Source organism: Urocampus carinirostris, chromosome 2 (assembly GCF_059441175.1).
Source record: "Urocampus carinirostris isolate Australia breed hairy pipefish chromosome 2, RoL_Ucar_1.0, whole genome shotgun sequence".
NCBI lineage: Eukaryota > Metazoa > Chordata > Actinopteri > Syngnathiformes > Syngnathidae > Urocampus > Urocampus carinirostris.
Window position 1 is genome coordinate 34,298,819 of NC_142350.1, and position 13,395 is coordinate 34,312,213.

The 13,395-nt window shown below is 39.6% G+C and overlaps 2 protein-coding genes across 3 annotated transcripts in view; one reads left to right on the forward strand and one right to left on the reverse strand.

Moving 5' to 3' along the window:
- kpna5 (karyopherin alpha 5 (importin alpha 6)) overlaps window positions 1-13,395 on the reverse strand; it is a 15,408-nt gene continuing 2,013 nt past the window's right edge. For both annotated transcript variants that reach the window (XM_088326257.1, XM_088326256.1), the window contains exons 2-14: window positions 12,345-12,476; window positions 11,231-11,332; window positions 11,007-11,106; window positions 10,633-10,727; window positions 10,362-10,493; window positions 9,409-9,497; window positions 8,081-8,180; window positions 7,791-7,954; window positions 4,599-4,677; window positions 4,377-4,502; window positions 4,160-4,287; window positions 3,888-4,066; window positions 1-1,538 (exon numbers count right to left, since the gene is read on the reverse strand). In XM_088326257.1, the coding sequence (XP_088182383.1) occupies window positions 1,351-1,538; window positions 3,888-4,066; window positions 4,160-4,287; window positions 4,377-4,502; window positions 4,599-4,677; window positions 7,791-7,954; window positions 8,081-8,180; window positions 9,409-9,497; window positions 10,362-10,493; window positions 10,633-10,727; window positions 11,007-11,106; window positions 11,231-11,332; window positions 12,345-12,473 (1,611 nt within the window). In that variant the 5' untranslated portion in view covers window positions 12,474-12,476 and the 3' untranslated portion in view covers window positions 1-1,350. The remainder of the gene's footprint in view (window positions 1,539-3,887; window positions 4,067-4,159; window positions 4,288-4,376; window positions 4,503-4,598; window positions 4,678-7,790; window positions 7,955-8,080; window positions 8,181-9,408; window positions 9,498-10,361; window positions 10,494-10,632; window positions 10,728-11,006; window positions 11,107-11,230; window positions 11,333-12,344; window positions 12,477-13,395) is intronic.
- Window positions 11,387-13,395, forward strand: part of zup1 (zinc finger containing ubiquitin peptidase 1) — a 17,123-nt gene continuing 15,114 nt past the window's right edge. Inside the window, exon 1 of the mRNA XM_088326254.1 lies at window positions 11,387-11,409. The gene's annotated coding sequence lies outside the window, so the exon portion shown is untranslated. The remainder of the gene's footprint in view (window positions 11,410-13,395) is intronic.

The following is a 13,395-nucleotide window of genomic DNA, read 5'->3' on the forward strand; positions in this document are numbered from 1 at the left end:
TATGATCCAAGGGGTCAATTTAATTTCACCAGACCGTATGTGTTTTTCGGACACAGGCATTGCCGGGACCATGATACAGCTTCACTTCTGGCCTTGTTAACTCAAGTTTCTTAAATCCAAGAGTGGCTGTGTGATATGTCGCGCCTGTACACAGACAACTGGCGCTCTAGGAGGATTTCTACTCAGAGCCACGACACAGCAAACAGATAATATACTAATAAAACAAATGAAAAACAAGATTGTACAAACCAGGATTATTAGAAAACTACACAGTTGAATGTGCTCGATGAAAACTTCTGCATTACAAATATTCCCATGTAAATATAAATCATTTCTTGTTGTTCACCGATTATTAATCGGCATTTAACATTGAAGTAATCAATTGTGCATTTCTGTGCAGGGAAAGAGGGTAAAGAATGGTAGGGGGCAGATCGCATTGAATAGAAAAAAAATCTAACACTGTGCTTCTGTCACACAATTTAAACCACCGCTTCCCAATATGAAGCAAAAGAAAAGCGCATACAAGTTCAGAGTAGGTGAACCTCATTCTTATTATTGAGGTATCAAGCAGTCATGACTGTAAACACTACACCTTTGAACAAAGACATCCCACTGCCATTTAAATAGTTGACCCACTTTCTTCCACATATGTATGACATCCCCTTCCAGATCAACCCTTGGCAATCAATTCACATAGAATGCGTTGCTACGATGCTTGAACCAAATCTTTGCGCAGGATGCATCACAGGCAGCGATTTTTTTTCAACAATGGGAAGGAAGAAAACTTATCAAGAGGAAATATCAGCCTCAACTAAACACTGGAATAACAGAAGGACTTAAATCTCCCGAGACAAATAAATAAGAAAATAACCCACCCGATTGTCCATTAAGAAGGGGCACCGTGAAGTTGCACGGTGTTGACGTCCAGTACCTGTTTTGTCTTCAAGCAACAAAATAGAATCAAATAGTCCCTGAACACTGATGAATTTGACCTCCCCCCATATGATAATGATTGAAGACGTAAATTCACATTTCTAGAGGGATATGAATGTGAACTATGAGATTGTTTTCCAATTGTAAGTACTGTTGGATTTTATATTACACTAATCAAAGGAAACCAAAATATAGACTATATAAAAACTGAATGTTCCTTTACCTTAGTGCAGGTACAACCACCCCTTACAGGCTTATTCACCATCAGTGAAGAATCAATGAGACTAATGCTCTCACATTCACACATCTCAACTTCATTTGAGAAATTGTTTTATCTAGGAGAGTATGTGAAGCCGACCCAGGACAGGTTAAGTCAGGACTGGGAAAATATTATGGAGCACTCGATGTACGATGATGTTAAAGCTGGAAGCCCTCCACTGGTCCTCCCTGCTGTTGAAAGATGAACTGGCCTTGACCTTGGTCCACCTGCGGTGCCAGGCTTGCATCTTCCTCGTCCACGCCGAAATAGTGCTCAATCAGGTCAAAGGCCTTCTGGTAGATCTCTTGATTCTCGTGACTCTGCAGGAATTCGATCTTGTCCAAGCCTGATGCGCAAGCACATATTGAAAGGTTAGCCAAGGAAAATCTGTTCGTAATAAGCCTGAATGAAACAAAAAGGTTCAACAAAATTATATATATGTCTATCACGAATTGAGCAAGTTCTCCCATTTGAAGCTATTCGAGGGGCCTGTAATTGTCAACATTGGTAACCAAATACTTAATTTTTTACTCTAATTAGGAAATAAATTTTCTGTAGTGGTAACAAGGATACCTAATGAAGTGACAATGAATTAAGAACGATCTCCCTTGCCTTAATATCTTTACATAACACAGTGATAGAAAATTAAAGATAAGGACAAGGGCATTGTGGTAATTGAAATTGCTCAATTACTGTAGTATAATCTAATGGCGTAGATTACCTGGACTTAAATTTGCTCAGTCTTATATTAGTTTAAACATAACGCTTTTAGCCGTTGTTAAGATTTAACTTAAGAGCTAAATCAGGTTGAAAGCTTTACATTAAAGTAAAGCAGTTTTAAAAAAATAAAGATTCAAAGCTTTTATAGCACTAATTAGGCAGCTAGTTGCAGTGCAGCAAGTGAGACTGTCATTTCGAAATATTATTTCCACAACATAAATTATAGATGAAATCATTTCTTAAAGTCAAAACTTTGACTATGAAATTATAGAGAAGTTACTTTAACATTATAATTAAATTTGTTTACGTTGTTTTTGACAGAACTAAAATTATCTAATTACCAGAAACGAATAGGCGTATTTTGTGTTAAATACAGATGTTTGACACAAAACTTTTACCACATTTTTATCACAAATGAGCTTAATTTATTATTATAAAATACTGAAATCCACTGGTCGGCTTTATGTGCAGATTTATGCGTCACCAGTAGCTAAGCGCGTGGGAAGAGGGGAGTGGCTTATCGAGGAACATTAAACCATCGTGCAAACAATGGTCCAAACATGAGCACACTGCCAAGAGCTCACTGTAAAAGTATGCAGAATTTTGGTTATCTCATCTGAAAAACTATTTTTGCAATACACCATGCCTAGAGAAAATAAAATGTCCTATACTGCCGACTTAAAGCCAAAAGTGATAAAGGCTGCTAAAGAAACGAGCATACTGGAAGAGCAAGAAAGTTTCATGTACATAAAAAAACATCAGCTGATGGCAAAAGGATCACTGGAAACTCCCATTTGAGGCCAAAACTACTAACAGCGGATCAAAACATGGACAGCACCCAGAAATGGAGGAGATATTAGAGTGGTTTGAAGCCCAGAGAAAAATGGATATGGAGTGTTTCGGGTAAGTGTTTGTTTGCAAGCTCTCAAGATTGCACAAGCTGAGAAACATGAAAAGGGATCACTGCTTCCACAGGTTGGTGTACATATCTTCTTATATTTATTTTAATTTCTGGCTTTTTAAAAGCAGTTTTAGGGTGTGAGCTGATAGATAGATAGATAGATACTTTATTCATCCCCGTAGGGAAATTCACACTTCCAGCAGTCTAACCCGTTGTTTATTAACAGATTAACATGATTCCCTAGGGGTGCTTGTAGCGGAGTGGATGACGTCACGCTAGTCCAAAAGTTCGATATCCCTGCGGCAGATGGAAATCTTTTCTTTGTGAAAATCCAGGGATACACCACCTCGTGTTAGCAAGTCCGCCTCCTCTCCGATTCCCCCCGGCTTTCGTGTCTCTGTATAGCGGCGTTGAAGCCGGATAGCTCCGGGTGGCTACACGTTAGCGTCCGGAATGCTAAACGTGAGCCACGTTTCCGCAAAACACAGCAACTGCGCTCCTTGTGCGCTTCGATGTTTTCCACCAGCACTCGATGATCTTATTTGGTCGTGAGTTCGCATTTACCATGATTACGGATGGTACCGAAGACTTACAACGCCGCTAGCCGCTTCGCTAGCTGCAGCTCTTCTTCCACGATAGGCCCCTTCATCACGCCGGCACGAGAATTCTTCAGGGCAAGGAGTTGATTCCTTAAATAAACGCATTTTTGTGCGCTAAAACCCATGTCCATAGGATAGAAGTAATACATAGTGTAGTTGTCAAAACGGGAAGAAAAACACCAAAGATAGGAGCAGACAATAAAACAATAAATCACAAAAAGTGAGAGATAACAGGGCAGCTGCTGGAAAAGGCAGCCGCTCGTGGCGGCGCCGCTTTGATCTTTTGTATTTTTATATGCGGGTATATACGGTAGTTTCAAATCTGATAACTAAATGAATCAAGTCAAAGCGTTAGTTATAAGTCTTGATGGAATACAAACTAAAAATTATATGTCCAGTGAGTGTAATAGCATTTTTTTATTATTTGTAACACTACCCTATTGTGCCAGCAGTGTACTAATTTGTATCACTGTACCGTATGCTTCCTCGATAAGTGCACAGTAAGGGTTGATGCCTGTTCCATTCTTCTTGGCCTCCTGTTCACCCAGTCGGAGAATGTTCTCCAGACCATTTAATGAGACCTGCACGATCTTTGAGTCCATGACGGTGAGATGGTCACACATAGGCTTGATCGTGTTCAGAGAAACCAAGTATCTATTCGAAGACAATTGGAACGTCATGGAGTCAAACACATTTATTTACAACTGACATGTTTAAAAAGATAACCATGGAAGAAAATAAAGCAACCTGATCTGTGCAGGAGTACCGCCTGAAGTGGCATTGGTTATCGCCCATGCAGCCTCCTTCATTGTTTTGAATTCTGCCTTCTGAAGAATTTCAATCAGTACCGGAAAGATGTTGGCATCAATCACACTCTGGCAAGAGAAGTGTCAGCAACACGTTAATTTGAACATGCCTTAAAAGAAGGGGAAACAAATTTTCTTTTCTTTCAGGCAGCTTTTACTTGAATCTGAGCTCTGTTTCCAGCGGTGATGTTGGACACAGTCCAGCACGCTTCCTTTTTGATGGACTCCTTGGGACTGCTTAGTAAGTGCAGTAAACAGGGCAACGCTGCACAGTTCAAGATCACCTGTGATGACGAATAATAGAAGAACATGAACCAAAATTGGTCAGATAAAAGTAACAAATCCAGTTTGCATGAGCCTCATAAAGTGTCGGGCTTGACCTCGGTCTGAATGTCGTCTCCTGTGACGATGTTGCCCACTGCCCGTAAAGCAGGAGAAACCACCTTGTAGTCGCTGTGCCTAGTGATTGAACAAACACAGTAATAAAACAATTGTCTTGGCTATTAACGTGACCTCTTATCCCAATACATTCAATAATCATCAATTATCACTAGTACAATTGCGTTGGGGACAAAAATCCATTATGTGGTGATCCAAAATAAATGTTGATTATTACTATTAACCATAGAATACCAGAGTACAGACATAGACAAACAGTTCCCATTCAATTGTTGAAACAAGGAGAAACTCAAAATGGAATTCCTGTCACTTAAAATATAGGAAATCAAATGTCATCTCTTTTTAAAATGTTGAAAATCAGAAAATGACATTAGAAATGAAACGACTCATAAAACATTACCAACTTAGAATTACTGCACTGACATGTTAAGCAAAGGTGTGTCTCTTTTAGAAAAATAAATGCAATTAGCATTAGAGATGATTTCAAACCTGTAATCAGTCTGTCGTCTTACAGGATTACAAGCAGTCGGTGCTGTTTAGCGAGATGGTACCAGATGAGATTAACATTTCAATTCTAAACTTGCAAAATACAGGTAGAGGCTGGGGTTTTTTCCCAAGCAGCTTGTCGTTTCTTTGACTACAATCATTTAATTGCTCAAAACATTCAGAAATTAAGACAGGCAGGACTGTTAGCGGGAAACCTGACAGGGCATAACTACAGAAAGAAAATTTTAAGACAAATGAATCAAGACCTAGATCCTTAAGTCAGGCATGTCAAAAGTCCGGCTCATCGGCCAGGTACGGCCAAAGACCACATTTTTTCTGGCCTGCCGCGTCTTTCATAAAAGAGAACTTAAAACGCTAACAAGCGTCAAGCAAAGCGAAATGCCACCAATAAGTCCTCCTTCGTTTTGCTCCAGTTTGACTGTTCTGGTCATTATTTCAGTGAGAACGTATTTGTTTTGGTCACTTTAAGCCGTTTAATATTGCTGTCTTTGTGATCGCAAATCTTTTGACTAGGTCCAGTCACATGACCGCACTTCGGTGGTACAGCGATTCATGGGTAATGTAGTTGTTCTGTTCAAACATTTTTGGGAAGTTAGGATAGTGAATGTCCCTGTCGATGTCATGTTTCAACATGCTAGTACCAATGATGCTGTTGTCAGCTACTCTGACTTTGTAACCCATCTGAAGAAGGATCTAAATGAAGCTGCTCAGATTGTACGGAGGAATACTCTCAGAGAACAGACTCGCCATGCCAAGCTGTACAACCGTAGGGCCAAAGGATCACCCCTTGTCGTGGGAGACCGGGTGTTGATCGCCAACATAGGTGTCCCAGGGAAACGCAAGGTTGCAGATAAGTGGGAGTCGACCCCATATGAAGTCATATCAGTCAAGCCTGATCTCAATGTCTATAGAGTCAAGGATTGCCTGACGGGCAAAGAGAAGGTAGTTCACAGGAATTTGCTGCCAGGAGAAGGTGGGAGTGGAGGATGCTATAGTATACATGTTACACCGATCCCTCTCTCACCTGGATAGGGCTAAGGGGGCTGTGAGGATTACATTTTTGGACTTCTCCAGTGCCTTCAATACCATACAGCCTCTGCTACTGAGTAGGAAATTGACAGAGATGGGAGTTAGCTCACACCTGGTAGAATGGATTACTGACTACCTGACAGGCAGACCCCAGTATGTGAAACAGGGGGGCTGTACATCGGACACTGTGGTTAGTAGCCCAGGATCTCCGCAGGGGACCGTGCTCTCTCCGTTCCTATTCACTCTGTATACATCGGATTTTAAGTACAACTCTGAGTCCTGCCATGTGCAAAAGTTTGCCGACGACACTGCGATCGTGGGATGTATCAGAAATGGGCAGGAGGAGGAGTACAGGAAATTGATTCAGGACTTTGTCCGATGGAGCGACGCAAACCACCTGCACCTGAACACCACCAAGACCAGGGAGATGGTGGTGGACTTCAGGAGAACCAGAACTCACCCGATTCCTGTAACCATCAAAGGAGAATGTGTAGAATTTGTCCAGACCTACAAATACCTGGGTGTGCAGCTGGACAACAAACTGGACTGGACTGCCAACACAGAAGCTCTATGTAGGAAAGGGCAAAGCCAACTTTACTTCCTCAGAAGGCTGGCCTCCTTCAAAATCTGCAAAAAGCTCCTGAAAATATTCTATGAGACAGTTGTGGCAAGCGCCCTCTTCTATGCGACAGCGTGTTGGGGAGGCAGCGTCAAGAAGAAGGATGCCTCTCGTCTCAATAAACTGGCTAGGAAAGCGAGTTCTGTTGTAGGCAAAGATCTGGACAGCCTAACAACAGTAGCTGAGAGACGGGCACTGGAAAAGCTGCGGTCAATCATGGACAATCCATCGCATCCACTACACAGCATTATCTCCAGACAGAAGAGCAGTTTCAGCGACAGACTGCTGTCACTGTCTTGTACTACGGACGGACTGAAGAGATCTTTTCTTCCTCATGCCATGAGGCTCTTTAACTCTACCCGGCAGAGTAAAAGCCCACATTGCATATTACCGAATTTTATTGCAATATGTATTCTGTGTAGCACTATTTAGATATTCTATATAACATGCTACAGTGGGCATTTGCACGTCACACTGGGTATTTGTATATTGTATTCTTTTTGCTTTATTATTGTATTGTTCTCAGCTCAGGGATGCTGCTGGAAATGTGAATTTCCCTCCGGGGATGAATAAAGTATCTATCTATCTATCTATATAATTTCAATGCTTTATTTTTCTATTTGGTACTTGAAATGAAAGTCAAGTAAATTATGTTTATTGTATTGTAGGTTTATTCTGTAACATACCTGACAGTCTAAATGAGTGAATGCTGTTGGTGGATCCAATAACAGAAATTAAACCTACAGCAAGAGTTGTAACACTGATTTACCCTCCCTGGCCCCCCTTTTGGTGGGGCGAAACAAAAAATAATACATACCGGTAATTTCCTTTTCATTTAAATGTTTTAGTTTTCAAAAATGGTATAGTTGCTGTACATTTTATAAGTTTAGAGTGACTGATATTTTATGTTGAGATTTTCCTACTAATAGTTGAGCTGGGTGTAGCACCATAAGCAATAAAAATATTGTAAATGGAATATGAAATTATTGTAAATGGATTGAAGTGAAAGGCTTCTTACATAAGCAGCTCCACCAGCCTTCGGCAGACCCCAGAGTCGATGACTGTCTGGATCTTCTCATTGGGGCCATCAGACAAGTAGGACAGGGCCCAGCAAGCGTCAGCTAGCACATCTGGATCACTGCTGAAAAGAAGCCTGGAAAGCACACTGAGGCATGGGGACACCTGATTGCCAAATAAAAAAGGACAAGAACATATTAATGTCAAAGATTAAGTCACACTAAAAATAAAGAAAAATACATGAGAAGAAGCACAATTTCAGTTTTCTTCAATCCAGTTTTTATAACTGACCTTTGCGAAATCTGGCGGCGGGTTTTTTCCTCGGCACAAGTTGGACAGAGCCCAAACTGCATTTCGAGTTGTTGTAAGACGGCTGGATTTTGCGAGTAGCCTGGAGAAGCAAACGGTGGCGATTATTTGGCTGTGACTAAATCTTGTACAATACCCGGAGACACCTATTACACTTTTCTCCTATTGGTTGATTAAACTGCAAGTCCATAAATTAACGCTGTTATCTGTTGTGATTTTGCTGTTTTTTTTTTTTTTCATTTACCAGATTTGTGGTACAAACTATGGCGAGGCAGAAACACATCACACAATTGGGAACACTTTACACAATGTTTATAAACAAAAGGGACCAATGCTCCATGTTTATTTGATCCCAAAGGGAATTCTAAATTCCACAGGCAGATTGGGTTGAAGCCTCGCGCATCAGTTGGTTTTGACTAGAGGCCGTGTATGACACAAGACACAATAAGCACGTGAAGTATTGTACTTTGGTGGCCTTTTGGCATGGAAAAACATGTTGAATAACATTACTTTGCCCATCATTTCCATCTGTGTCAAACAAATATAACTAGATTTAGAGTGTTATTTGCATCTTTTAGTGCAATAACAACAAACTATAATAAATCATGTTTTAAAGTGTCTATCGTGATTATATCTATTTACATCAAGACAAAACTCGCACTTAAGGTGCCACTTAATCTGACAATCAAGGCTTTCATGCAATTGTTACCCAGTGAAACATTACCTGCGATATCCCTAGACATCTGGGTTTACCATATGCTTTCTGTGGTGTAATGATTGGCTGATGCTGTGGCTATGCACGGACATACCAGGTAGATCTTGCACTTCGATGCCAATCAACCAGTGAGTGACTAGTATTATAAAAACATGGACACACTTAAGACCAACCCCTCATTTGAAAAAACTATTCCTGCTGACAACACATGTGCAGCATAAAAAAGTGATAGCAGCGAGTTTCATTTTACGGATTCACAGTTAATTGCATTTATGTAATTTATATATATATGTATATATTTATTTATAATTTTATATATTTATATATATATATATATATATATATATATATATATATATATATATATATATATTTATTTAGGGATGGGTGCCACCAGGCTGTACTTGCCCAAGACATACCGTAGTGGTTAGAGGGATTCAACCAACCAACAGATTGGTTTTTGAAAAAGGTATATTCATAATGTTTTTTCTGTCCTTTTATTTGTGTTAAATGTCAGAATTAATATTATATACGCATTTTTATCATCACTCATTGATTTTTTTTGTTCTGGGCTCAGAGTAGTAATAAAACATACTGTTGTAGTGAAGGCAGGATGCCACAGTTCAGTACGTAGTTCCTGCACTCTGCATTATCTCCAGCGATGTTGCCCAGTGCCCACACAGCCTGAAACACACCACAGTGCCATTTATACAGTTGTTGAGCTTGTGTATTTCATCAACAAAGTTTATAGGAGACATAACCCAGATAAATTTTGTTTTTAGAGACAGTGGGTGAACCGCTTTCTGCAGTCGGTCTTGTCAGTCTTGTACATGGGGTCCCACAAAACATATACAGGTTTGACATTAAATAGGCAATCAACTTTCTATTTCAGATTTTATTTTAGGAATAAAAGTGCAGATGTTGGGCAAAAAAAAATGTTTTGAAAAACATTCTGGAAATGTGAAAATAAACATTTGCACAAACATAGGACCAGTATCTGCCATTTTTACACCCAAAAATCAAATATGAAATCAAGAACAAAAGTGTATAGGTTATTTAATGTCAAAGTATGTATACATTATTTTTGAATACCCTGTATTACAAAAGTTCTAAATACTCTATGATTAATCATTCAATTCACAAATGTGTTCACTTGTTGATGACTTTTCATCTGCCCGCGTAAAAAAAAAAAAATCAAATTTTTTCTTTAAGCTTGATATTTGAAATTTAGGAAAAAACTCAAACATTTCAGACACTTTTGAAATATTTTGGAGTGTCCCAATTAAAATGTACAATCTATACCGACAATTCATTTTTTTTCTGTTGGTATGGAATGTTAGGAGACTTTGGCGAACAGTATTATTGAAAGAAAATCACGCAAGAAAAATAATTTTCACCCATGTATTAGTGTATATTAGTGCTTATACAGTAGACTTAGATAGTAGACAAATATCTGTTGGTTTCTTGCTTTTTAAACATCAAGCCAACAACATATCAAATTTGGATGTATTGCATTATTCACTTATCTTTGCGAGCAAAAGTTCTAACCTGTTCTTGTACATCTTCGTACTCAGAATTCAGCAGCTCGATGAAAATAGGCACTGCTCCAGTTTCAATCACAACCTTAGTGTGCTGGAAAGTGCCTGAGGCAATATTGGTTAAAGCCCAGGCCGCCTCAAACTGAAAACAAACAGAGACAATTTACACTTGTCTGCTCTTTTAGACTTTGTTCTGGTGCAATACTTTTCAAATTGGAAACATTATGTAATTGAACTTTAAGTACTTGTGTGACATTGTGTGAGTGGCAAAGCTCTTTTACCTGAAGTGTGCAGTTTTCACTCCTCTTCAGAAACTCAACAAACTGATTTACAACCCCAGGAGTAGCAATAACCTCATCTATGGGTGGATTGGGCTCTAAAAACAGAACAATTTAATAAAACTGTGCTTATTCAAGTGGTGAGACTCAAATATCAAAAAACTTTATTGCTAACATTTGGACAGCAGAACACTTCTTTATCATTTTTTATAAACAATACTAAAGTACAAAATTGCATTTGAGCACAAGTGAGGGGAAAATGAGCATAAAGTCCAAATATGTTTGGTATAAATGAAACCAGCTGAAACTTTCATTTTGTTGTAGAGTACATTAATTACAATAACAGATACTATAAAATCTGGAGAGTAAGCCCAAACCTTTGGAGAGTAGTTTTCTGAATTTTTGTGTGGCAATGAGCTGATGGTCAGGATCTTCAGAGAAGATCATATGAATCATGTCAGGTGTTATAAATCCATCCTGTGGCAATCAGTCGGATAAAACAGAGCAGCAATATTACACACAGTATTGCATATAAAAATGATGTAAAAGTAACTTAACAAAGGCTTTATGATGTATTTAGGACCATATATGTAAGACTTACCCCAGCAATAGGTACTGTTGAACTGATGTCTGGATCCTGGATTGGACATTCTGACATTGATTCCTCAGTGGACGGCGAAAGCACATTTCTTCTCTTAAACATCTGTTGGATAAGTCACTGGCATATAATTACCTATGACATTTATTCAATGATAGCAATGAAAAACAAAAATTCAATAGGTAATCATAGAGTCTTCCAGAGTTAACTCATTCAGAGTAGGCTGCATGTTTCAAATTGCCATTGCTGTATGACAGCAATTTTTCACGAAAATGACTGTTTTTGAAGGCCAAAATAAGTTCTGTACCTATACAGGAATGGATGCCATCAAATAAAAAATAGAATGCACTGCTTAAAATCCCTACCTTTTTAAGAATCTTGAGTAAATTGTAGTTGAATGTTGGGAGGTTTTGTGAAAGTGTTCGATGTCAGAGAAGAACGCCATAAACAAACAAAAACAACACCCAAAAAATGTACTTTGATGGCAAAAAGGGGTAAGTTCAAAGAATTGGACAGCACGGTTAGATAAACTTTGTACTGTACATACTTTTGTTTTTTTCAACGAATTACTTTTGTCAGTTAATTTGTGTTCCCTCACTCCGATAAAAAAAAAAAAAGTAATCAAATATCTAAACAAATGGCGAGATTCGTGACTTGTCAATAACCACAATACACAACAAGTGAGTAAACGTGAGTAAAAGTACAGTAGTCCCGGAGACAGGAGGACAGTGATCTGAACCAACCATGAGACGATGTTAGTCACTCCCGCCATCTTGTGGTCACGTATCATACAAAATCATTAGACAGCCATGAGGCACTGTAAGGAGCAGGGACAATTGTTTTTGTTGTTTGTAACGTATTTGTTTTTTTTAAAGACAACTTGTCGCATTCATGAAGGCCAGGATTAAAAACTTGCAAACATCTTATCATGTCCTTGGCACTGAATGAGTGAAAGAGACCCAGCAGCAGCATGTAACTGTAAAATGCATTAGTACCCAATCTCAAATCACTTCAAGTTTTATCAATCAAGCACTATATTTACAAATGCTGCAAATCGTTGATATTGTCATAATTTAACCCTCAGTAAAAAGTAAGTGAGGAACTATGGTTAATATACCTGCTCCTCTCGTTTCTGTTTTCGCAATTGGATTCCTTCCTCTTCTCTCCTTCGACGCATCTCTTGAGTATTAAGGGCGTTATTCTTGTAGCTCTTCATCCTACAGGTCTCGTTCCCTGGACTTGCCATGGTCTAAAAAGTCGGGCAGGTTAACAAAGTCAAGGATAAGTTAAATAAGAGAATAAATACCACATTTAAAACGTCCATAATTAAGCTATGGGAGTCTTGAATGGGTATTAATCATCCATCCTATATCTGCGCCGCTTATCCTTAGTAGGGTCACAGGGGTGCCGGAGCCCATCCAAGCTATCTTCGGGCAGTGGGCAGGGGACACCCTGAACTGGTTGCCAGCCAGTCGCAGGGCACACAGAGACAGTCAACTCACTCGCTCATTCACACCTAGAGACAATTTGGATTGACCAATTAACCTGACACGCATGTTTTGGAATGTGGGAGGAAACCGGGGTACCTAGAGGAAACCCACGCCAGCACGGGGAGCACATGCAAACTCCACACAGGAAAGCTTGATCTTGTGACCTCAGACCTGTGCCGCACATGCGCTAACCACTGCGCTGCCGTGCTGCCTGGTATGCAACATATTTCTTAGAAATAATTTGAGTCATGTGGCGGCATGGCAGCTGAGTGGTTAGCACATCAGGAGCACAGTTTTGAGCTCATGTGTTCTAATCAAACCACTAGCCTTCCGGTGCGGAAATTCCATGTTTTCCTTGTGCTTGTGTGGGTTTTCTTCAGGCCCTTCGGTTTTCTCCCACATTCAAAAAAAATGCATGTCAGGTTAATTGGCAGGTCCAAATTGTCCCTAGGTGTGATTGAGCGAGTGAGTTGTCTGTTTCTGTGTGCCATAGAACTGGCTGGCAACCAGTTCAAGATGTACCCTGCCCACTTCCCGAAGATAGCCGAGTGCGCTGAAAAGATATTGCTCCGTTGGCTGATAGCTGCTCCACCAACCCTGTGATCCTACTGAGGATAAGCAGTGAAGATGATGGGTGGATGGGATCTGAGTCAATTGTATGTACCCAAAAATTGGGTT